This window comes from Bufo gargarizans, chromosome 3 (assembly GCF_014858855.1).
Source record: "Bufo gargarizans isolate SCDJY-AF-19 chromosome 3, ASM1485885v1, whole genome shotgun sequence".
Lineage (NCBI taxonomy): Eukaryota > Metazoa > Chordata > Amphibia > Anura > Bufonidae > Bufo > Bufo gargarizans.
In genome coordinates, this window is record NC_058082.1 from 282,137,144 (window position 1) to 282,159,936 (window position 22,793).

General features: G+C 42.8%; 1 protein-coding gene across 6 annotated transcripts in view; it reads right to left on the minus strand.

Moving 5' to 3' along the window:
- Positions 1-22,793, minus strand: part of DTX2 (deltex E3 ubiquitin ligase 2) — an 84,171-nt gene that overhangs the window by 18,703 nt on the left and 42,675 nt on the right. For 5 of the 6 annotated variants that reach the window (XM_044286066.1, XM_044286063.1, XM_044286065.1 and 2 more), the window contains one exon: positions 18,061-18,195. The exons of the other annotated variant lie outside the window; for it this stretch is intronic. In XM_044286066.1, the coding sequence (XP_044142001.1) occupies positions 18,061-18,195 (135 nt within the window). The remainder of the gene's footprint in view (positions 1-18,060; positions 18,196-22,793) is intronic. 6 annotated transcript variants of the gene reach the window in all.

The following is a 22,793-nucleotide window of genomic DNA, read 5'->3' on the forward strand; positions in this document are numbered from 1 at the left end:
ATAGACTGAGCTAGTTTTTCTTCTGCCTGCGCTTTAGAAGTTCTTATAACTTGCTTGGCCTCTTTCTGCCTAATCTTGTAGATTTCCTTATCTTCATTGCTCTGTTTTTTTTTATAATTACAAAATGCTAGCTTTTTATTTTTAATGATTTGGGCCACTTCTACCGAGTACCACAGTGGTCTCTTCCTTTTTTTGCTTTTATTGACAAGTCTAATGCAATTTTCTGTTGCCTTCAATAATGCACCTTTTACGCTCCCTCTCTGGCATGGAACCCTGATTCGCCGATAACCGATCAACATGGCAGGCTCAGAAAAGAACATCGCAAGTTGATAGAGAAGATATCCAAATGGATCGTGGACGTCACAGGGACGTGCGATCAGGCAGAAGTTATCTAGAGTCAACAAAGCAGGCAGCAGGGCCTCTCCTGGCTAACATTTCCAAATATAAAATACTGCAGTGATATTCCCTGTAATTTTTAATCATTCAAGTAACCGGGCCTCTTAAGAGTCCTGTATTGTTATTTATCGTCACTACCTCTGAGTCGAGAGTGGGTAATTGCCGCGTGCCCCCTCCTTTCCTTAAATTTTTCAGTTTTAATAGCTTCTCCCGCATTTCCGCTTGATCACAATTAAATTTCATCCATTGATCTACCTTGGATGTGGTCTCTCTTTCTCAAGCTCCCTCTCCAGGGTGGAACCCCGATTCGCCGCTAACCGTGATCAACATGGAAGGCGCAAAAAACATACAAAAAAAAAACAAAAAAAAAAAAAACACACATTGAAAGTTGATAGAGCAGATATCCAAATGGATCGTGTACATTACGGGGACATGCGACATGGTGGGGAAGCATGTTTGCATACGCCTACAAAAACTGACTGATTGTTCTGCCCCCTGCAACTTCTGGGTCTCCAAATTGGGCACATGGCCTGAGCTTGCCCTTTTACGCCTTGGAGGTGCTAGCCTGCCCTGCAGCCAGTGTATTGTCTGAACGTGTGTTTAGCACAACTGGAGGGGGTTATCACAGGTTATATTTCCCAATATATTTCCCAATGTTTTGGGATGTACCCTAACTTAAAAAAATATAAATAAAATTTAAAACCAAAAAGCAGCGTAGGCTACCTCCTCCTCCGCTTCCACCTACGACGTGAGAACAATGCAAATTTGTTACAGTATAAAACAAGTCAAAAATTTGAATGACAATTCGGATTAGTACAAAAACGGTAAGATCACAGCCCACGGGACCTGTTATCTGGTACTTATAAGCTAGTAAGAGAGAACCAGATGAAAAACTGGACGCCCCAAGGCCCATGCATACAAGGGGCGCTAACTTTTGTGGGACGCCAGAATAGATGCGATGATTCCGTCTGATCTAGTGCCAACACAATGATAAAAGTACCATCTATCAGGCTGAAGGAAGAGTTAAGGAGTTAGCACCATGAATTCTGAACTGTTGATTTTCAAGTAAGAAGATAAGTAGAAATAAACAATAAACTTAACATAAAACAGTAGGAGAGGGGGAGAAGGTGGGAGGGTAGGAAGTGAGGGGGGGGGGGGGGAGGCTGGTCTTAATAAATGTCCGGATTCGTGCTTTTCCTAGATGTTATAAATATTTTCACTAAAAGCATCAAGATGTAATTTTTGTTGAAGCTTTAAGATACAAGTACCCTGGCTATACCATGTTATCCATTGTCCTGAAGTAATCGATTAATTGCAATCACCTATCTCCAGAATAAGCACATAAAAAAGGTCAGGGTTATTTGTGTCAGAAAATTTTCCAGAAGGAACAAGTAGATGCATTAGAAAACGTATTCTGCAACATGGAAGTGAAGCTAATCTGAGCTCAGAATGAGCCCATTGTCCATAACCACTCCTCCCAAATCGAGAACGTCTCATGACGCAGGATGGTAGATCTGGTCTTACGATCCCTGACAAGTAACCCATTCAGGCGACCTACACAAGAGTAATGTGACCGCACAAACAGTCTTCAGGGCAAGTGTCTAAGACATAGATAAACTATTATGCAAATCCCATGTACACCAATTGTAGACGAAGATGTTCTATAGCAGTGTCATCTTTAATGAATTCATTTCACACTTGCCTAAATTTTTTCCGGGGTTTACTATGGAGCCACTGCTACTGGTCACCATTACAAACATAAAAAGTTAGGTATTTGATAACCATTGAGGATGTTTCAATACATTGCGAGTGATTGACAATGGAAAATTGCACATATATATGCAGGCACTATGGGTAGTGCTTCAGTTGAAGGGAATAAGAAACCGAAAATTAAAGTGCATTAGTAAAAAATATCCAGTTATTTACAGAAAGCAGCTTTACTCCCACATGAAAGTGTTTATTCTAAGTACCTATGCTTGTCCATGGGATGAAATGCGTACTGGCAGTTATTGAACGAGTCCTGGACCACCTATAGGCTATAAACGTACAGGACGACCACTTTTATCCCTGCACATTATGTAGATGGCTCTCCAAAGAGAAGGCAATTTTTTTTACTGTCCTTGCTTTACTCATCAATGAGCACTGCGTATAGAGATCAGTAAGTGGCCATGTCGCTTCCTGCTTTGCTCCCAGATAAGCTCTGCAGTGCAGTCCGGAGGCTGTGTTCCCCCTGTAACAAGTGCTTATATGTAAGCCATGGTTACAGGAGAAATCAGCAAAAAAAAAAAGTATTGTTAAAATAAAAAAACACTACCACATCTTCTACAGCTGGCACCGTAGATAACACTGATCCTGGCAGTTTAACCCTTTAGATCCAAGTGATTTTAGAGAGCGAGCCTCCACCCTCTATGTACTCATTTGCGTCCCCCATGATGCAACCTCAGGGTGTTGAGATTCCAACAAAGGAACCCAGGGCTGCCATGTACAGATGCCAAGGGCATGGCACGAATAGGCATTATATTGTGTTTTTTTTTATTTTTTTAATTTTTTACAGCAGTAACTGATATGATACACTGCAATACAAAAATACACAAAGGATCAGACTATTGCATGTTTAAGTGCCTTAGTGGGACATAGAAAAAAGAAAAAGTAAAAACAAAACTTTTTTGCTTACAAACACCTTTTGTTAAGTAAAATAATGAAAAAACAACACAAAAAATTGTTATTGTCGTGTCATGCTGCTCTATCAACGGAAAAATAAAAATGCTATGATCTTTGAATGTGGCAACACAAACAAATTTAGTTTTCAATTAAATGTTTTTTTTTTTTTTAGCAAAAGTAGAAAAACAAAAACCTATACTAATTTGGTAGTGGCCTAATCATAGTGACCTGCACAATAAAATTCTGAAGTTACTTAGAGCACACAGTGATCACAATGAAATCCTCCCAAAAATAGAGGAATTGCAGTGCTTTTTCCACACAGTCACCCACATTTTTCTAAGTAACAAAACATTTTAAAATATAATCCATCCTGAAAAAAGCTCTTATGGTTATATGAACGGAAATATAATAAAGTTATGGGTTTTTCAGAAGTCCCACTGACATCACCCTCCCAGTGATATGTTCCCAATGTCCAAGATGGGAATAACCGTTTAATGATATGGCCTATTTTGGACTTCAGGATGGTTTTCATCTCCACATTTCAAAAGGCACTTGCAGGCTCTGTTCGATGTGGGTCCTATACCTAGCTATAGTGGCCCCCAGCTAACAAAGAACATAGGATATGAATATTTTGAGTATTATACTTCAGTACTCAACGCAAGTTGGCAACTAGACAGTTTTTTTACTAAATTTCAGAGTACTGCATATTTTGATCCAAAAAGGCACTTGAAATTGTATAGGCTTCTCTACTAATGTTGTTCAGAAGCTTCTGCAGGTTCAGTGCAGGTACAGCTCATTGCCTTTAAAGGCTCCATACTTTTCCCAGTCCCATAAGTCCACTGCGTTGGGATAACATTTGAGTCGGCCATGTCCCTACACATCCTAGCCCTTAGCACCTTCTGCAGATTCAAAAACATTTCTTGTATCCATTCTTTCTTCAATCCAGAGTCAACAAAACAAGGTTGTCTACAACCCATCCCCTCAACATCTGCTCCTCATAAATTCATCTTAAAAATTTCTCTTTTGCATCCCCGAAATTTGGCACACTATTCCATCAGAATAGCCAAGCTTTTAAAAGCAACCATAAAAACAAATGCTTCTAGATAGCCTATAGTCTACAGTAACCAGCTGCCACTTCAATACCACCAGTCAGTTTGTTCATGTTTATTGCGGTTTTTTATTATAGTATGTATATAAACCTTTATCACTTGTACAGCATTCTGGAATAAATAATAATGTCTATATACCTAAATAAATCTGTAGTGAAACAGGATACATGTTTGGCACAGGCGAGCAGACACAGTCAAAGTATTTCAGAACTAAAGATCATCAATGTATGATTGTGGAACTCCGAGCTAGAGAAAAAAGGGGCAGGGGTGCACACCACAGTGCCATGACCCTTTTATTGAAGTGCAGTATTCCTTCAAGGTACAATGACATCAGACTACAAATATTTTAAACATATAGAAGTCTTTCCTATGCCATTGTAACTTGAAACCAGACTAACCATAAAATGCCTCAGACATGGTTGATCTGGCATTTCACCGGTAAAACACTCATATTGCATATGTACTATACTGCACTCTGAGCCAGGATGAGCTGCTCGTTTGGAAACCGGATAAGGGCCCTTGCAGATGAGAGTGAGCGGATTAGGTCCGGATGTGTTGTTGATGCCCTCAGTGGAAAAAAAATGTAATTCGACTTACCGGTAATTTCGTTTCCTTGAATCCACCATGACAGCTACCATAGAGAGATTGACCCTTGTCCTCTATAGGGGCAGGAACACAGAGTTTAAAAGGCCACCACCCACTCTCACCCTCAGTGTTTACAAATTACCAAAGTGGGTGCAACCTAAGTGTATAAAATAAAGCTTCTCAATAAGTAAGGACCGAATAAATAAATTAAAAAAATAAAATAAAATTTTTATATATAGATATACAGTGGAGGAAATAATTATTTGACCCCTCACTGATTTTGTAAGTTTGTCCAATGACAAAGAAATGAAAAGTCTCAGAACAGTATCATTTCAATGGTAGGTTTATTGTAACAGTGGCAGATAGCACATCAAAAGGAAAATCGAAAAAATAACTTTAAATAAAAGATAGCAACTGATTTGCATTTCATTGAGTGAAATAAGTATTTGAACCCCTACCAACCATTAAGAGTTCTGGCTCCCACAGAGTGGTTAGACACTTCTACTCAATTAGTCACCCTCATTAAGGACACCTGTCTTAACTAGTCACCTGTATAAAAGACACCTGTCCACAGAATCAATCAATCAAGCAGACTCCAAACTCTCCAACATGGGAAAGACCAAAGAGCTGTCCAAGGATGTCAGAGACAAAATTGTAGACCTGCACAAGGCTGGAATGGGCTACAAAACCATTAGCAAGAAGCTGGGAGAGAAGGTGACAACTGTTGGTGCGATTGTTCGAAAATGGAAGGAGCACAAAATGACCATCAATCGACCTCGCTCTGGGGCTCCACGCAAGATCTCACCTCGTGGGGTGTCAATGGTTCTTAGAAAGGTGAAAAAGCATCCTAGAACTACACGGGAGGAGTTAGTTAATGACCTCAAATTAGCAGGGACCACAGTCACCAAGAAAACCATTGGAAACACATTACACCGCAATGGATTAAAATCCTGCAGGGCTCGCAAGGTCCCCCTGCTCAGGAAGGCACATGTGCAGGCCCGTCTGAAGTTTGCCAATGAACACCTGAATGATTCAGAGAGTGACTGGGAGAAGGTGCTGTGGTCTGATGAGACCAAAATAGAGCTCTTTGGCATTAACTCAACTCGCTGTGTTTGGAGGAAGAAAAATGCTGCCTATGACCCCCAAAACACCGTCCCCACCGTCAAGCATGGGGGTGGAAACATTTTGCTTTGGGGGTGTTTTTCTGCTAAGGGCACAGGACAACTTATTCGCATAAACGGGAAAATGGACGGAGCCATGTATCGTGAAATCCTGAGCGACAACCTCCTTCCCTCTGCCAGGAAACTGAAAATGGGTCGTGGATGGGTGTTCCAGCACGACAATGACCCAAAACATACAGCAAAGGCAACAAAGGAGTGGCTCAAGAAGAAGCACATTAAGGTCATGGAGTGGCCTAGTCAGTCTCCGGACCTTAATCCAATCGAAAACCTATGGAGGGAGCTCAAGCTCAGAGTTGCACAGAGACAGCCTCGAAACCTTAGGGATTTAGAGATGATCTGCAAAGAGGAGTGGACCAACATTCCTCCTAAAATGTGCGCAAACTTGGTCATCAATTACAAGAAACGTTTGACCTCTGTGCTTGCAAACAAGGGTTTTTCCACCAAGTATTAAGTCTTTTTTTGTTAGAGGGTTCAAATACTTATTTCACTCAATGAAATGCAAATCAGTTGCTATCTTTTATTTAAAGTTATTTTTTCGATTTTCCTTTTGATGTGCTATCTGCCACTGTTACAATAAACCTACCATTGAAATGATACTGTTCTGAGACTTTTCATTTCTTTGTCATTGGACAAACTTACAAAATCAGTGAGGGGTCAAATAATTATTTCCTCCACTGTGTGTGTGTGTGTATATATATATATATATATATATATATATATATATATATAGATATAGATATAGATAGAGATATATATAGATAGAGAGATATATATATAGATATAGAGAGATATAGAGAGATATAGAGAGATATAGAGAGATATAGAGAGATATAGAGAGATATAGAGAGATATAGAGAGATATAGAAAAAAAGTCAGGCAGCACTCCTGTCGTTATACAGCTATAGCTGTGTGGTGCCAGCGGTGGTCCCTCGATTCAGGACTTGAAACAATGAAGAAAATCCGCAGCACTCCTTGAAGTATAAGAAAAATGTGTAGTTTTATTCACACACGTCAAAATAAGACAACGTTTCGATTCTCTCACAGAACCTTTCTCAAGTCAAGTGAACATCAAGTGCACAGGTGCTAGTATAAATACATCATCACATTGTAATCAATTAGTCATCAACCAATACAAATTCAGTGCACTCCCATATTTGGGGCATGTTACAATTCATTCCTTATCTCTATATGCATGGATAGAGACTATTCACAGTGCTTCTCCACTCATGATTCCTCATCACCATGTTAAATTCATACAAGTGCATAAAATAAAGTGCAAAGTGCAATATAAGTTCTATATCTTAAAATACCTTGCTATGATTACATACGATGGAGCAGAAGGAGATGGCGTCTGAACTTGTGTGGAGGCACGCCACTACTCCGCGTCTCTCCCTCCTCAGTGCGCATGTGTCAATTCCTTCCCCACTGACAACGCAGTACATAACCTCTCTGCGTCATCCGAGGGCGGAGACCTAACGTCATGACGTCAGATTCACTCCGTCAGCTGTACCCCGCACATAAACGTGCCAGTACGCCGCGGCAGTGATCCACGCCAGGTCATAGTTCTTTTCCGCCATTTTTCTTTAGGGCAATCATTTGGGCATTGTCTTGCGCCTTTCACTCCTTCTGCTCCCTCTTTCCTCTTACTAACCAGCGAAGGTAAAGGCTTGAGCCATACTTTCAAGAAGAGCACAATTTATAATATTCTAACGTGGATTAGTCATGTAACATCCATTGGGTCCACCCCATACAGAGTGTTAAACACACACAGGAGCTGGAACAGTGCAAGGGCATTATCCAACCATCCCTCCTGTCACCCTGAATTCGACATTTAACCCTTTGGGTTTCAGGGTATCTAACCGAAAAATCCATCTGAGCTCAGTTTTCTTTAAAATGGTTAAACGATCCCCTCCTCTATCCAGTGGTTTTACATGGTCCAAAACCATAAAACTCAGATCACTCTCTTTATGATTTTTTTTCCACAAAATGTTTCGACACAGGCAAATCACGTCTTTTGTTCCTAATAGATTGTCTGTGGTTATTCAACCTAGTTTTTACATCACACGTGGTTTCGCCCACGTATAGCATTTTGCATGGACACCATAAAACATATATCACCCATGATGAATCACATGTGAGATAATGCCTTATATTGAAGATTTCTCCCGTGCCTGGATGCGCAAACACCGACCCTTTATGCATCAGTTTGCAATTTACGCATCCCAGACACGGGGAAAGATCCCAAGCGTTTTGTTTTCAAAAAAGTCTGTCTTAACTGGTCCTTCTCAGGTAATCTGGAATGCACCACTTTATCCCTAATATTGCCCGCTCTTTTATATGCCATCATAGGCTGTTGTTTAAAGGCCTCTATATTGGGGTGCCCACTACTAAGCAGCCCCCAGTGGCGCCTCACTATCCTTTCAATGTTAGGACTCAACTCATTATAAGTTGACACAAACGGTAATCTGTCATTAGTCTGTCTTTGTTTCAACATAAGCAATTCCCTCCTAGGGATATCCCTTGCTCTATCAGCATGTTTCTTCACTAACCCGCTGGGGTACCCCCTGTTTATGAAGGATTGTTGCATCTTAGTCAATGCAGAAGTCCTATTTTCGTCCTTATCAACTATTCTCCGTACTCTCAACATTTGACTATACGGCAAGGAGTTCACCATTCTCCTGGGATGTCCACTCGTAAAATGTAATAATGTGTTCTTATCAGTGGGTTTAACATTCAAATCCATATGTAATTGTTCATCTTCAATGTACACCTGCGTGTCTAGAAACTGCACCCGGTCAGCCGATGCCGTTAACGTAAATTGGATCTCCCGATCAAGGGAGTTCAAAAATGCGTGAAAGTCCATCAGCAAAATTAGTGGGATGCGTATCCCGCCAGGGGCGATTGTGGCATCTTTTGACATTGTGTCACTATACACCTCGATTAATCACGAAAAAGGGCCTGGCGGCTGTAGCGGAGATGTTGCAATGTTCAGAACATCCCGCTGCAGTTCGGCAGTTTGTATTGACACTATTGGAGTTGTCCCTGAGGAACAACTATTTCGTATTCCAGGGGCAGTTCTATTTGCAGGTAAGGGGCGCGGCAATGGGGTCCAATGCCGCGCCCACTTACGCAAATATATTTGTACGGTCATTTGAGGAGCGTCTCGTCTATGTATCTCCCCACTTCAATCAGGTTTTGACGTGGTGGAGATACATAGATGACATTTTCCTCATCTGGACCGGTACCATGGAGCAGCTGATGGACTTTCACGCATTTTTGAACTCCCTTGATCGGGAGATCCAATTTACGTTAACGGCATCGGCTGACCGGGTGCAGTTTCTAGACACGCAGGTGTACATTGAAGATGAACAATTACATATGGATTTGAATGTTAAACCCACTGATAAGAACACATTATTACATTTTACGAGTGGACATCCCAGGAGAATGGTGAACTCCTTGCCGTATAGTCAAATGTTGAGAGTACGGAGAATAGTTGATAAGGACGAAAATAGGACTTCTGCATTGACTAAGATGCAACAATCCTTCATAAACAGGGGGTACCCCAGCGGGTTAGTGAAGAAACATGCTGATAGAGCAAGGGATATCCCTAGGAGGGAATTGCTTATGTTGAAACAAAGACAGACTAATGACAGATTACCGTTTGTGTCAACTTATAATGAGTTGAGTCCTAACATTGAAAGGATAGTGAGGCGCCACTGGGGGCTGCTTAGTAGTGGGCACCCCAATATAGAGGCCTTTAAACAACAGCCTATGATGGCATATAAAAGAACGGGCAATATTAGGGATAAAGTGGTGCATTCCAGATTACCTGAGAAGGACCAGTTAAGACAGACTTTTTTGAAAACAAAACGCTTGGGATCTTTCCCCGTGTCTGGGATGCGTAAATTGCAAACTGATGCATAAAGGGTCGGTGTTTGCGCATCCAGGCACGGGAGAAATCTTCAATATAAGGCATTATCTCACATGTGATTCATCATGGGTGATATATGTTTTATGGTGTCCATGCAAAATGCTATACGTGGGCGAAACCACGTGTGATGTAAAAACTAGGTTGAATAACCACAGACAATCTATTAGGAACAAAAGACGTGATTTGCCTGTGTCGAAACATTTTGTGGAAAAAAAATCATAAAGAGAGTGATCTGAGTTTTATGGTTTTGGACCATGTAAAACCACTGGATAGAGGAGGGGATCGTTTAACCATTTTAAAGAAAACTGAGCTCAGATGGATTTTTCGGTTAGATACCCTGAAACCCAAAGGGTTAAATGTCGAAATCAGGGTGACAGGAGGGATGGTTGGATAATGCCCTTGCACTGTTCCAGCTCCTGTGTGTGTTTAACACTCTGTATGGGGTGGACCCAATGGATGTTACATGACTAATCCACGTTAGAATATTATAAATTGTGCTCTTCTTGAAAGTATGGCTCAAGCCTTTACCTTCGCTGGTTAGTAAGAGGAAAGAGGGAGCAGAAGGAGTGAAAGGCGCAAGACAATGCCCAAATGATTGCCCTAAAGAAAAATGGCGGAAAAGAACTATGACCTGGCGTGGATCACTGCCGCGGCGTACTGGCACGTTTATGTGCGGGGTACAGCTGACGGAGTGAATCTGACGTCATGACGTTAGGTCTCCGCCCTCGGATGACGCAGAGAGGTTATGTACTGCGTTGTCAGTGGGGAAGGAATTGACACATGCGCACTGAGGAGGGAGACACGCGGAGTAGTGGCGTGCCTCCACACAAGTTCAGACGCCATCTCCTTCTGCTCCATCGTATGTAATCATAGCAAGGTATTTTAAGATATAGAACTTATATTGCACTTTGCACTTTATTTTATGCACTTGTATGAATTTAACATGGTGATGAGGAATCATGAGTGGAGAAGCACTGTGAATAGTCTCTATCCATGCATATAGAGATAAGGAATGAATTGTAACATGCCCCAAATATGGGAGTGCACTGAATTTGTATTGGTTGATGACTAATTGATTACAATGTGATGATGTATTTATACTAGCACCTGTGCACTTGATGTTCACTTGACTTGAGAAAGGTTCTGTGAGAGAACCGAAACGTTGTCTTATTTTGACATGTGTGAATAAAACTACACATTTTTCTTATACTTCAAGAAGTGCTGCGGATTTTCTTCTATATATATTATATATATAAATTTGAGCGAGCAAAAACCTGAGTATTCCGTCATACTCCGCTCTTAAATATATACAGGGTGGGAATATCTGAGCCGTCATGGTGAATTCAAGGAAACAAAATTAACGGCAAGTTTAATTACGGTTTTCCTTATCATTCACCATGACGGCTACCATAGAGAACTACCAGATTACTTTGTGTGTGTGGGGGGGGGGATGGGATAATAGCAGCTTGCAGAATTTTTTGGACCAAAGGACAATTCTGCACCAGCTGAAACATTAACACTATAGTGTTTTATGAACGTGTTTTACTTGACCAGGTATCAGCTTTGCAGACGGTATCTAGGGAAACGCCAGTCTTCTCTGCCCAAGAGGATGCCATTGCCCTGGTGGAATGGGCTCTAATGTTAGTAGGGCTAGACAGACCTACCATGGAGTAACAGCATGAGATAGTAGATTTAATCCAGCGCCCGATAGAGGCCTTGGAAACCTTTTTCCCTTTGTTCTGCTGTGCAAACTGAACTAGGAAGTGGTCATCTTTCCTAAAATATTTGGCGACTGTCAGATATAGGATAATGGCCTCTCTTACGTCTAGAAGATGGAATTGTCTCTCATCTGGGCTAAGAACATCTGTAGGGAAGGATGGCAGAATGATTTCCTGGTCTCTGTGGAAGTTTGACACCACCTTGGGAAGGAAACCCGGATCTAATTTAAGTACTATTCTGTCTGGAAATACCGAAAGGTAGGGTTCTCGGCAGGATAGGGCCTGGTTTCCCCCAAGCGTCTGGCCGATGTAATGGCGATTAAAAATGCCGTCTTTTACGTCAGGTGTTTGATAGAGATGTCTGACAAAGGCGTGAATGGGGGCTTCGTCAGACCTCTCAATACTACATTTAAGTCCCATTGTGGTACCCACGGAGTAAGGGACGGTCTTATTCTGGACACCGCTCGTATGAACCTCCTAATCCATCGGTGGCTGGATAGGTCAGTCATAGAAAGCTCCCAATGTGGAAATTTGTACTTTTAACGTACTCTGTTTAAGTCCCATGTCCAGGCCCCTTTGGAGAAAATCTTAAAATTTTCTGAATGCAAGGGGGAGATTTATTGGGAGAGGCATCCCCTAGCCAGGAGCAGCATTTCTTCCATATTTTAATAAAAATAGCCTTGGTGACTTTTTTACTGCTAGATTTCAGAGTATTGATAACCTTTCGTGAAGGCCCTTGCTTTTTAACATTTCGCCCTCAGGATCCATGCCGATGGTCTGAACAGGCTGGGGTTCTGATGTATGATTGGACCTTGAGATAAAAGGTTCGCTTGGGATGGAATTTCCCATGGATCCTCCATGGCCAGCTCCTTTAGGATGGAGAACCAGCTTCTCTTGGGCCAATATGGGACTACCAGTATTACTGCGACGGGATCCCTCGTTATTTTTTGTAAGACTCTGGGAATTAGAGCACAGGGAGGGAAAGCGTACGCTAGATCCCACGTCCACTTGAAGGAGAAAGAGTCCATTGCCCAAGGATGGTCTCTGTGATTTAGAGAGCAGAAACAATTTACTTTTGCATTTTGTTTTGACGCAAACAGGTCTATTTGGGGGGTTCCCCATTTCTTGCAGATCTTCAGAAAAGTTTCCTGGCACAGAGACCACTCCCCGGGGTGTAGAGAGTCTTCCTGCTGAGGTAGTCTGCTTCCATTTTTTCTGAGCCTTTTAAATGAAAGGCTGTAATGGAAAGAACATTTTCTTCTACCCATCAGATGATTTGTTCTGCAATCTTCTTTAGACCTGGAGATTTCGTGCCCCCCCCCCCCCCCCTGGTGTTTTAGGTAGGCTACCGTTGTTGTATTGTCTGAAAATACTTTCAGACGTTTGAGTAGTAAGTTGCGAGATTCTTTTATGGCTTCCCACACAGCTCTCAACTCTGTAGTTTGACGATCTGGTTTTTACTTAGTCTGACTATTTGCCTTGCCAGTTTGAGGAGTCCACTTTCGCACCCCATCCCTGGCCGCTTGCGTCCGTTATGATTTGGACCTCTGGGACTGTCTCCCAAGTTAAGCAATAGGTTCTCTCTTTCCTTCCACCAATTTAGGTCTAGTTTTACATGGTGAGGAATTGAAAGTTTTCCGTCTAAGGAGGATTGGTCTCTGTCCCAATTTCGCAGTATCCAGGTTTGTGTCCTTCTGGGGTGTGCTTGGGCCCAAGCTACGGTCGTAAAGCATGATGTCATTGACCCCAGTATGCTCATGGCTTCTCTTATCGAGAGATTTTTCTGAGCCTGGAATTTTTGTATCCTTTCCCTGAAAGCCTCTAGCTTTTCTAGTGGGAGGGACGATGACTGGGAACTTGAGTCTAGCAATACTCCCAGAAATTTTATTTTCGTGTCTGGTATTAAACAATACTTTTTCGTGTTTATTAACCAGCCCAGTTTTGACATCTCTTGTATGACAAAGTCAGTCAGTCTGGATGTTATCAGCAAAGACTCTCCTACAATGAGGAAGTCGTCTAAATAAGGAAACATTTTTAGACCCTGTAGTCTGAAATATGCTATTATTTCTATTATAAATTGTCTAAAAACCCTTGGGGCAGAAGAAATGCTGAAGGGCAACACTGTGAATTGAAAAGGATTTATTATGCCTTTCTGATTTTTGATGTATGGGGACATGATAGTATGCGTCCTTGAGGTCGATGCAAGTCATGTATGCCCCTTTTTTGATTAAGGGAATTATGGACGCAATGGACTCCATTTAGAATTTTCAGTAGGTTATGCACTTGTTTAATTCTTTGAGATTTATGATGGTATGAGGGGATCAGTCAGGTTTTTGGACCAGGAATAGTCTTGAGTAAAACCCTCTCTCCCTTTCTGGCTTGGGGACCTCTGTTACGCCTGAAATTTTTAAGTCTGAGACTCCCTGCCAGATCTTTATTAACACGCTTGGACGGTTGGATGTCACCTGTAATCTTTTTGGGGGTTTTGAGGAAAATTCTATGCAGTATCCACTTTGGATTATATTTAGGGCCCAGGGATTTTGGGTCACCTTCTGCAATGGTGATAGAAAATTCCTCAATCTTCCCCTGACACCGATGTCATTGCTTATCGGCATGTTTATTTTGGGGATTGAGGAGGACCCCCTGCCTTTGCCTCCTTTGGGATAACTCCATCGTTCCGTCTTCCCTTTACCTCTATAGGATTTTGACTGGGAAGAGTAGGGACAAAAAGGTTTTTTCTTTTTCTCTTCTGGGAACCCCTTTTTTGTGTCTGCTGCCTTTTCAAAGATTGTCAAGAACAGGCCCGAACACATACTCTCCAGAGAAGGCACAGTTTGGCTTTTGATGCTCTGTCGCCCCCACCCCCAGGACTAAACCCATAGCGCCCTTATCGCAGCGTTTCATAGAGCTGCGTCCTTCGCGATGAATCTGACGGAAACAGAGGCGTCCGCTAAAAAGGCCGTGGCGGATCTAAGAAGGGGGGTTGAAACCTAGGATTTCTTCCCTGGGAGTCTTGTTTTTTTAAGTGATTTTCAAGCTCATTAAGCCAGATCTAAATAGTTCTGGCAACTGATGTCGCAGCTATGTTGGTCTTACCCTGGTTTCACACCTAGGCGTTTCTCAAACGCGCGTTTTTGTCGCGCGTTTGTTTTAATAGTGAACGCGCGTTTGACGCGCGTTTGGGTGATTGACAGCAGTGTTGTCCAAAGAGTCTATGGCCCAAACGCGCGTCAAACGCGCCAAAAAAAGCTCCTGTACTTGTTTGAGCGTCGGGCGTTTTACAGCGCGATCGTACGCGCTGTAAAACGCCCAGGTGAGAACCATTCCCATAGGGAATCATTGGTTTCTCTGTGTTGAGCGTTTTACAGCGCGTAGGAACGCGCTGTAAAACGCTCAGGTCTGAACTTAGGGTTAATACCCAGCATGGAAGTCTCCCAGCATTTCCGAAGCAGAGAATCAGCTTTCCTCTCCATAGGGTCAGATAATTGGGAGGAGTTTTTACCACCTTTGCGACCTGAACATCGATTTTTGGTGTCTCATTAAAGATTTTTGTTTCGGCCGGGTCAAACAACAATCTTTGTTTAAATTCTCAGGATCACTCCATTCGTCTAGTATCATGTCCCTTATGTTTTCATTTACGGGAAAGACTTTAGATTTCTTTGTTCTAAGTCCCCCAAACATTTCGTCCTGAACCGATTTGGGCTTTTGGACATCCTTGATGCCCATAGTAGCCCATACGGCTCCCAATAGATCGTCAATGTCTTAAGAAAAGTAACATTTCCTTACATCCTCCACAATTTCGCCCTCAGACAAGTTGTCGTTGTGATCAAACTGTCTGGAGTCGGAGGCACCCAAGTCCATGTCCTCATCGTCAGAGGAGGATGGAATAGATATTCAGTTTTTTTTGGGCGGAGGTAAGGAAACAGACTTAAGCGAGCCAAGGGGGACTTAATTTTGCTCTGTATCATGTACTTAACCGCCATGTGGATAGACCGCTGTTCCTCTTTTACCAAACCATTAATACAAGGATGACAGTTTTTAAGTATAGCCTTCCTGTAGCCTTTTAGCACAAGTAGCATATCTTGCGTTTCTGGCCTTGCTCTTAGCTTTTGCCCCCTATAAGAGGAGCAACTATGCATTAGACAAGCATAAGGCCACAGAAAGAAACAATGTGTTTCTTATACCCCACAGGGTAACTCACTGTTGGAGTGGCTGAGGGAGGGTCTGCCGATTCCATGTGGCTTGCTGGGGTTTCTGGAGCAGACATGACTCCTGGAGCTCAATAGAACTCACAGTGGAGGCAGGAATCATTTGAATATGCCGCTCTTACATGCGCTGAGCAGCATCTGACGTCATTCATATGTGCGCGCTCTCCACTGCTGCCTAGCTCCGCCCCCACCCGGAAATGCAACAGCGCCGGACCTGCGGCAGGTAAGGATGCCGGCGTGACGTGCTTATAGCGGTCTGCTTCCTCACAAGAGGGAAAGAAGATCCCTAGTCATGGAGGGAAAGGAGATCCCCAATAATCGGGACGAGTTCCCTCAAGTGCTACATCTCTGCCCAGCGTTTGAATAAACCGCAGGAGGGCAGAGGGAGATAGGAACGATACCTCACGATACAGGTACCGAACAATTTCTTCTTAAAGCGATACCTCCCACCGGAGGTGCTCTGTGAAGGTGCTCCATAGGGACAGGAAACACTGAGGGTGAGAGTGGGTGGTGGCCTTTTAAACTCTGTGTCCCTGCTCCTATAGAAGACAAGGGTCAATCCCTCTATGGTAGCAGTCATGGTGGATAAGGAAATGCATAATTTCGCAAGTTTATTCAGTTTTGTCTGCGATCACGTACAGTTTTTATCGCGTGGGTGCAATGTGATTTAATGCGTTTTGCACGCGCGTGATAAAAAAAAAGGAAGGTTTACAAACAACATCTCTTCGCAACCATCAGTGAAAAACGCATCGCATCCACACTTGCTTGCGGATGCAATGCGATTTTCACGCAGCCCCATTCACTTCAGTGGGGCCAGCGTTGTGTGAAAATTGCAGAATATAGAACATGCTGCTATTTTCACGCAACACACAAGAGATTTTTTTTTTTATTAGCTGTCCTCGTAATTCTGCCTGTAATAATAATCATCCGTACAAACCAAGATGTGTTGCCTGTTATTAGGCCTAGTGACCAGTGTGGAAACTGACATGGAAAATTTTAAATAACATTACCAAAAGTTCTTAATAAATATGCTTAAAATAAAAGATTAAAAAAACCAAAGTATTTAAAAAGAAGTAACTACATGTTAAAATAATGCTACTAATAAATGCTAGAAGGAATGAACACTGAGAAAATGCTCTTCATTAGCTTGAACAGAGCTTAAAGGGTTTCTGTTACCCCAATTTTGGCTATTAAATAGGCTGACATAGATGAGAAAATGTCGCCTGAATTTAACTCTGCATTTCTTTTAAGTATGCCCCCGTTTTCGAATTTAAACTTTTTATTATATGCAAATGAACCTCTAGGAGCAGGGAGGGGCGTTGCTCCGTTCGCCCACCTCATTTCCACGCCCTTCTGTCTTGATTGACAGGGCCAGGGCAGCGTCTGTTCTCTGCGCCGAATACTGAATGGGACGGCACCAGCAGGAGAACAAACGCTGGCCTGGCCCTGTCAATCAAGGCAGAAGGGCATGGAAATGAGGTGGGCGAACGGGGCCTCTAGGAGCACGTGCAACGCCCCCCCCCCCCCCCTGCTCCTAGAGGCTCATTTGCATATAATAAAGTTAAAATTCGAAAACGGGTGCATACTTAAGAAATGCAGAGTTAAATTCAGGCAACATTTTCACATCTATAATGTCAGCCTGTTTAATAGCCAAAATTGGGGTGACAAACAGTTTAAAGATCTTTTCTAAGCTTAAAAAAAGGTATGCGAGATGACAATACAGTGAGCTAGAAAAGGATAATTTTTGAGGTAGTGCAGTATTAACATGAAAACAACTAAGGCTACTTTCACACTCGCATTTGGCGCGGATCCATCATAGATCTGCACCGATAATACAAACGCATGCATCCGTTCAGAACGGATCCGTTTGTATTATCTTTAACATTGCCAAAACTGATCAGTCTTGAACACCAATGAAAGTCAATTGGGGACGAATTTGTTTTCTATTGTGCCATATTGCATCAGTGAAAACTGATCCGTCCCCATTGACTTGTGCGTCAGGACGGATCAGTTTGTCTCTGCATTGTTTTGGTGTCCTCCTCCAGAGCGGAATGGTGACTGAACGGAGGCAAACTGATGTATTCTGAACGAATCCTTATCCATTCAGAAAGCATTAGGGCAAAACTGATCCGCTTTGGACCGCTTGTGAGAGCCCTGAACGGATCTCACAAACTGAAAGCGAAACGGCAGTGTGAAAGTAGCCTTAAAAAAAAATAAAAAAATAAAGATAGAAAAGGAAAAAGGGGTGTGAAAGGGTTGATAAACTACCTTTCTTTGGCATTTTCCTCAATCTCCTAACTGAGTTTTTATCACGTTTACTGGCCACGTGTGGGTTGGCGGGTGCGGATGCAGAAGTAAGACGTACGGGGAGCCCAGCCGAAGACATCAGAATAGCCGTCATGCCTAGGTATACATGAAAATTCACATGCAAAAAGGAAACAATGGGGAGGGTAGGAAACAAAAATAATATAATACAAATAAAAAAACTAAAGAAAAATTATGCATGAAACCTCAAACAGAACAAAAATGCAAAAGAAAAAATAAAGAAAAAATGCTTTTAAAAAACAAACAAAAACACATGCTAAAACTAATATGTACCGGTAACTTGCTAATACAGTATTCATGCGACCCTGGGATGAAAATGACATGAAATAATAGCATGAAAACCAATTTAAAAGTTTTAATATGTCCAAGAATTATCATACTTACTATATAAAATGTGGATTACAGTCTACAAGTAGGTTCTATAAACACACAACTTAGTTTTCTTTGTATAGTTTACTTTTTCTGTTAGAAAAGGTCAGCAATTTTGAAGTCCCGCCTACAAAAAAAAAACTGCTGCACTATTTTTTTAAAGGATTTTTCAGATCCTACTGACAGCCTCAGTTGCAGATGTGAGCTTGGAGTTAGCTATATGCAGATAGGTTAGATACAATGAAATGCATAAGCATGGCATTAACATAAAGCAGGCAAGATCTTAGTAGCTTTCTAAAGAATAAGCAAGGGTTAACTGAAACAGCTGCAATAAGACCAAGCTTTTAGTTAAAGAGGACCTTTCGCGGGTCTGAACATTATAAGATAACTATCTGTATATGTAAAGCGGCGCCCAAGGATCTCACTGCACTTACTATTATCCCTGGGCGCCGCTCAGTTCACCCGCTGAGGCCCCGTTACCTTCTCCTGCGCTGTATGGTAATTGCCACTATCGGAACACCAGGGAGGAGTCTGCCCCGTTTCAGCCTGGGCGTTCCTTCTCCCTGGCTGTAGCGCTGTTCGATCGCAGCGCAGAGCTAACACAGTCTGGGAGGTTTTTCAGGGCTCCAGATGGAGACCAAAATGGTCGCCAATGCGACTTAGAATTTACAAATGGCGACAAGACTTTTTAGTCTTGTCATTTGCGACTAGACCCGCCGCCGCAGCTCTGCCGTTGAATACAGCGGCAGGCACAGGAGATGATCGTTCTCTGCCCCGCCGCCGATGTTCTTCTCAGCAGCGCAGTGGAGAAGGAGTCTCTCCCTCCCCCCTGTGCTGCTGCCGCCGCCAATACGAAGAGACAGGAGGAGAGGGAGGGCTGTGGCCACTGCGCAACCAATGAAGATAACTGACCTGTAATACGAATACAGGAGGCGTGTGCCAGAATCAAATAGCCGGCACCCGACCTTTGTGACAGGGAGCTGCGATCAGCTGCAGTTGAGTTAACCCTTCAGGTGCTGTACCTGAGGGGTTAACTGCCGCTGATCGCAGCTCCCTGTCACAAAGGTCGGGTGCCGGCTATTTGATTCTGGCACACGCCTCCTGTATTTGTACAAGAAACATTGGTGGCTCAGTGGGAAGTGCCAATGAGGGTTAAAAAATAAATAGATAATTAACTCACCTCCTCCAGTTGATCGCGCAGCTGCCGGTCTCCTGTTCTTTCTTCAGGACCTGTGGTGACGTCACTGAGCTCATCACATGGTACATTACCATGGTGATGGATCATGTGATAAGCACAGTGATGTCACTACAGGTCCTTTGACAGGTCCTGAAGAAAGAACAGGAGACGATCAATTGGAGGAGGAGAGTTAATTATTTTTTAACCCTCATTGGCACTGCCCACTGCACCACCAATGTTTATTATATTGGGGGGGGGGGGGCGCACTGCACCACCAATGTATTATATTGGGGGGGCGCACTGCGCCACCAATGTATTATATTGGGGGGGCGCACTGCGCCACCAATGTTTATTATATTGGGGGGGGGGGGGCACTGCGCCACCAATGTTTATTATACTGACCTACTATGCATTCTGTATTAAAGAATGCTATTTTCCCTTATAACCATGTTATAAGGGAAAATAATACAGTGAATAGACTTTCATCCTAGCAACCATGCGTGAAAATCTCACCGCATCCGCACTTGCTTGCGATTTTCACGCAGCCCCATTAACTTCTATGGGGCCTGTGTTGTGTGAAAAACGCACAACAGAGCATGCTGCGATTTTCACGCAACGCACAAGTGATGTGTGAAAATCACCGCTCATGTGCACAGCCCCATAAAAGTGAATGGGTCCGGATTTAGTGCGGGTGCATTCCGGTATTTTGAATGCCAGATCTGGCAATAATACATACCTATAGGGAAAAATGCTGGATCTGGCATTCAGGCAAATCTTTTTTTCCGCCGGAGATAAAACCGTAGCATGCTGCGGTTTTATCTTTTGCCTGATCAGTCAAAATGACTGAACTGAAGACATCCTGAACGGATTACTCTCCATTCAGAATGCATGGGGATATGCCTGATCAGTTCTTTTCCAGTATAGAGCCCCCAGGACGGAACTCTATGCCGGAAAAGAAAAACGCTAGTGTGAGAGTACCCTAAAATATTAAGTTTAAATCCCCCCTTTCTCAATTTTACATATAAAATATATAAACAATAAACATATTACATAGCGCTGTCCAAACTATTAAATTATTAAAAAATATCTCCTATGCGGTGAGCATTTGCCATTTTTTTGTCACCCTAAAAAATAGGATAGGACTGTTCTATTATGGGCCGAATGTTTCATAAAATGCACGCTGCTTTTTTTGGTGTTTTTTTTTTATTTTTATGCGGTATTTAGTATCGCTATACTTTTTTTTATGGTGACGAAAGCAAATCAAAATTTTGGTATCAAAACAACCCTACACCGATCTGATCGGCGTAGCGTTGTCACGATACCAAAATTTTGATTCTGTTTCGATTTGGCGACTAAAAATTTGATTTGGCTCCTACATTTTTCAGTTCAGGAGCCAATGGCTACTAGGTATTTTTTTTTAGTCTGGAGCACTGTTTTTCTTCTAATAGTAAGTGCAGTGAGATCCCTGGGCGCCGATCTACATATACAGATAGTTATCTTAAAATGTTCAGACCCATGAAAGGTAGTCTTTAACCGCTATAACTGTATGTGATCTGCCCATAGGTAGCAATGGCAAGAGAAATCCATCCAAAAGGTTGTCTGAAAGTTAAAGGGGTTATCCAGGAGATAAGCCATCCATTATCACATTAGTGGGGATCAGAGTCCAGGCATCCCTGCCAATCAGCTGTTTCAGGGAGCCACGGCACTCCCCAGAGGCACAGAGCATGAGGCACCATCTAGAGGAGTACTACCAATAGGATTTTGACCTTATTACAGTCTGATCTAATCATGTAAAATCACAATGTGATTCATTTTCACATTTGAACATGACTGCACTATTCCTTGTCACAGCCTAGATCAGCAGCATGTGACACGAGGATTAGAGGCGAAGGTGTAGCCAAGCTTCAAATCCCACTCACATGCCTGCGATCTAGGCCGGGAAGAGCTGGAAGAAATATGCGCGGTCTGCCTGCATTCTTGTCTGAAGCAGATAAAAACTATAAATGTCATAGCAACACAGGAAATATTATTCCAGGACCAATGTCTGACTATTATAGTCCTATTCATGGTAAAACAGTGCATTCCCTGTGCAGGTACTGGATGGCATTCAGGAGATACAAAGAGCCTCATGTATCACACCTGACTCAGTGGAACATAAGCCCTGTAAGCTATAGCTACTAGAGCCTACATTTCAGCGCAGTTTAGAAAACAAAAGCTGGGATCTGATGGATTTCAAGACTATTTTAGAGCAGAGCTACATACACGAAATCCCATTTTAACAGTAGCAGAACCTGGCAAGAACCATTCTTTAGAGAAACAAAGTGGTTGTCCGGGTTCAGAGTTGAACCCATGCAGCCCCCCTCTGAGGGAAGCATTTCATGCTCCGAAGCTCCCCCTTGCCCTGCGGTGCATCGCGCAGGGCTGTTGTTGGTTAAAACAGCCCTGGTCACACTGCTAGGCGGAGGCTTCTGCCCAGCAGTGTTCCCATTGATGTCACCAGCACTAATGGGCGGTCTATAGCTTACAGGCTAGGGCAGCACTAGAGACTGCCCATTAGTGCCGGTAACCTCACCGGTCTCACTGCTAATCGGAAGCCTCCACCTAGCATACCCATGAAAAGACTTTCCTGCTTCAGGGGGGTGACCAGAGACAGCCATAAGTAGAAACCTCTAGTTCGGGTGCACACATTGGAACCTAAAAAGGTTCAGGAACTAAAAACAGCACCTGGATCAGAAGCTATTAGTGTCATAGATCAGACATTCCCATGCTGCAGGATCGATGGGTACAGGAGATCGTTCTAACATCAGCACCTAAAACAATCAGATCCCAATAACACCACTCAGATCATAGGCTTTTATTTACTTATACATTATGTAGATATCCCTCTGAAGCAGGGAAGGATAGCACCCAAACCACCACTGAAAAAAAAATGGCTCCCTGTTGTACTTTGCTCCCAGTTAACCAGCTTTCCCCGAGATTATCTTGACTGGTTTCTTCCTGAATTAATCAGGTGCTGATGACGTGATCATCAGGAAGGAACCATTGATGGTAATTATGGATGAGCGACCTGCATAACGGATCTGTCCCGTTTCTGTTATGCAGCGGAGTCCTCTCTTGCATAACAGAAACA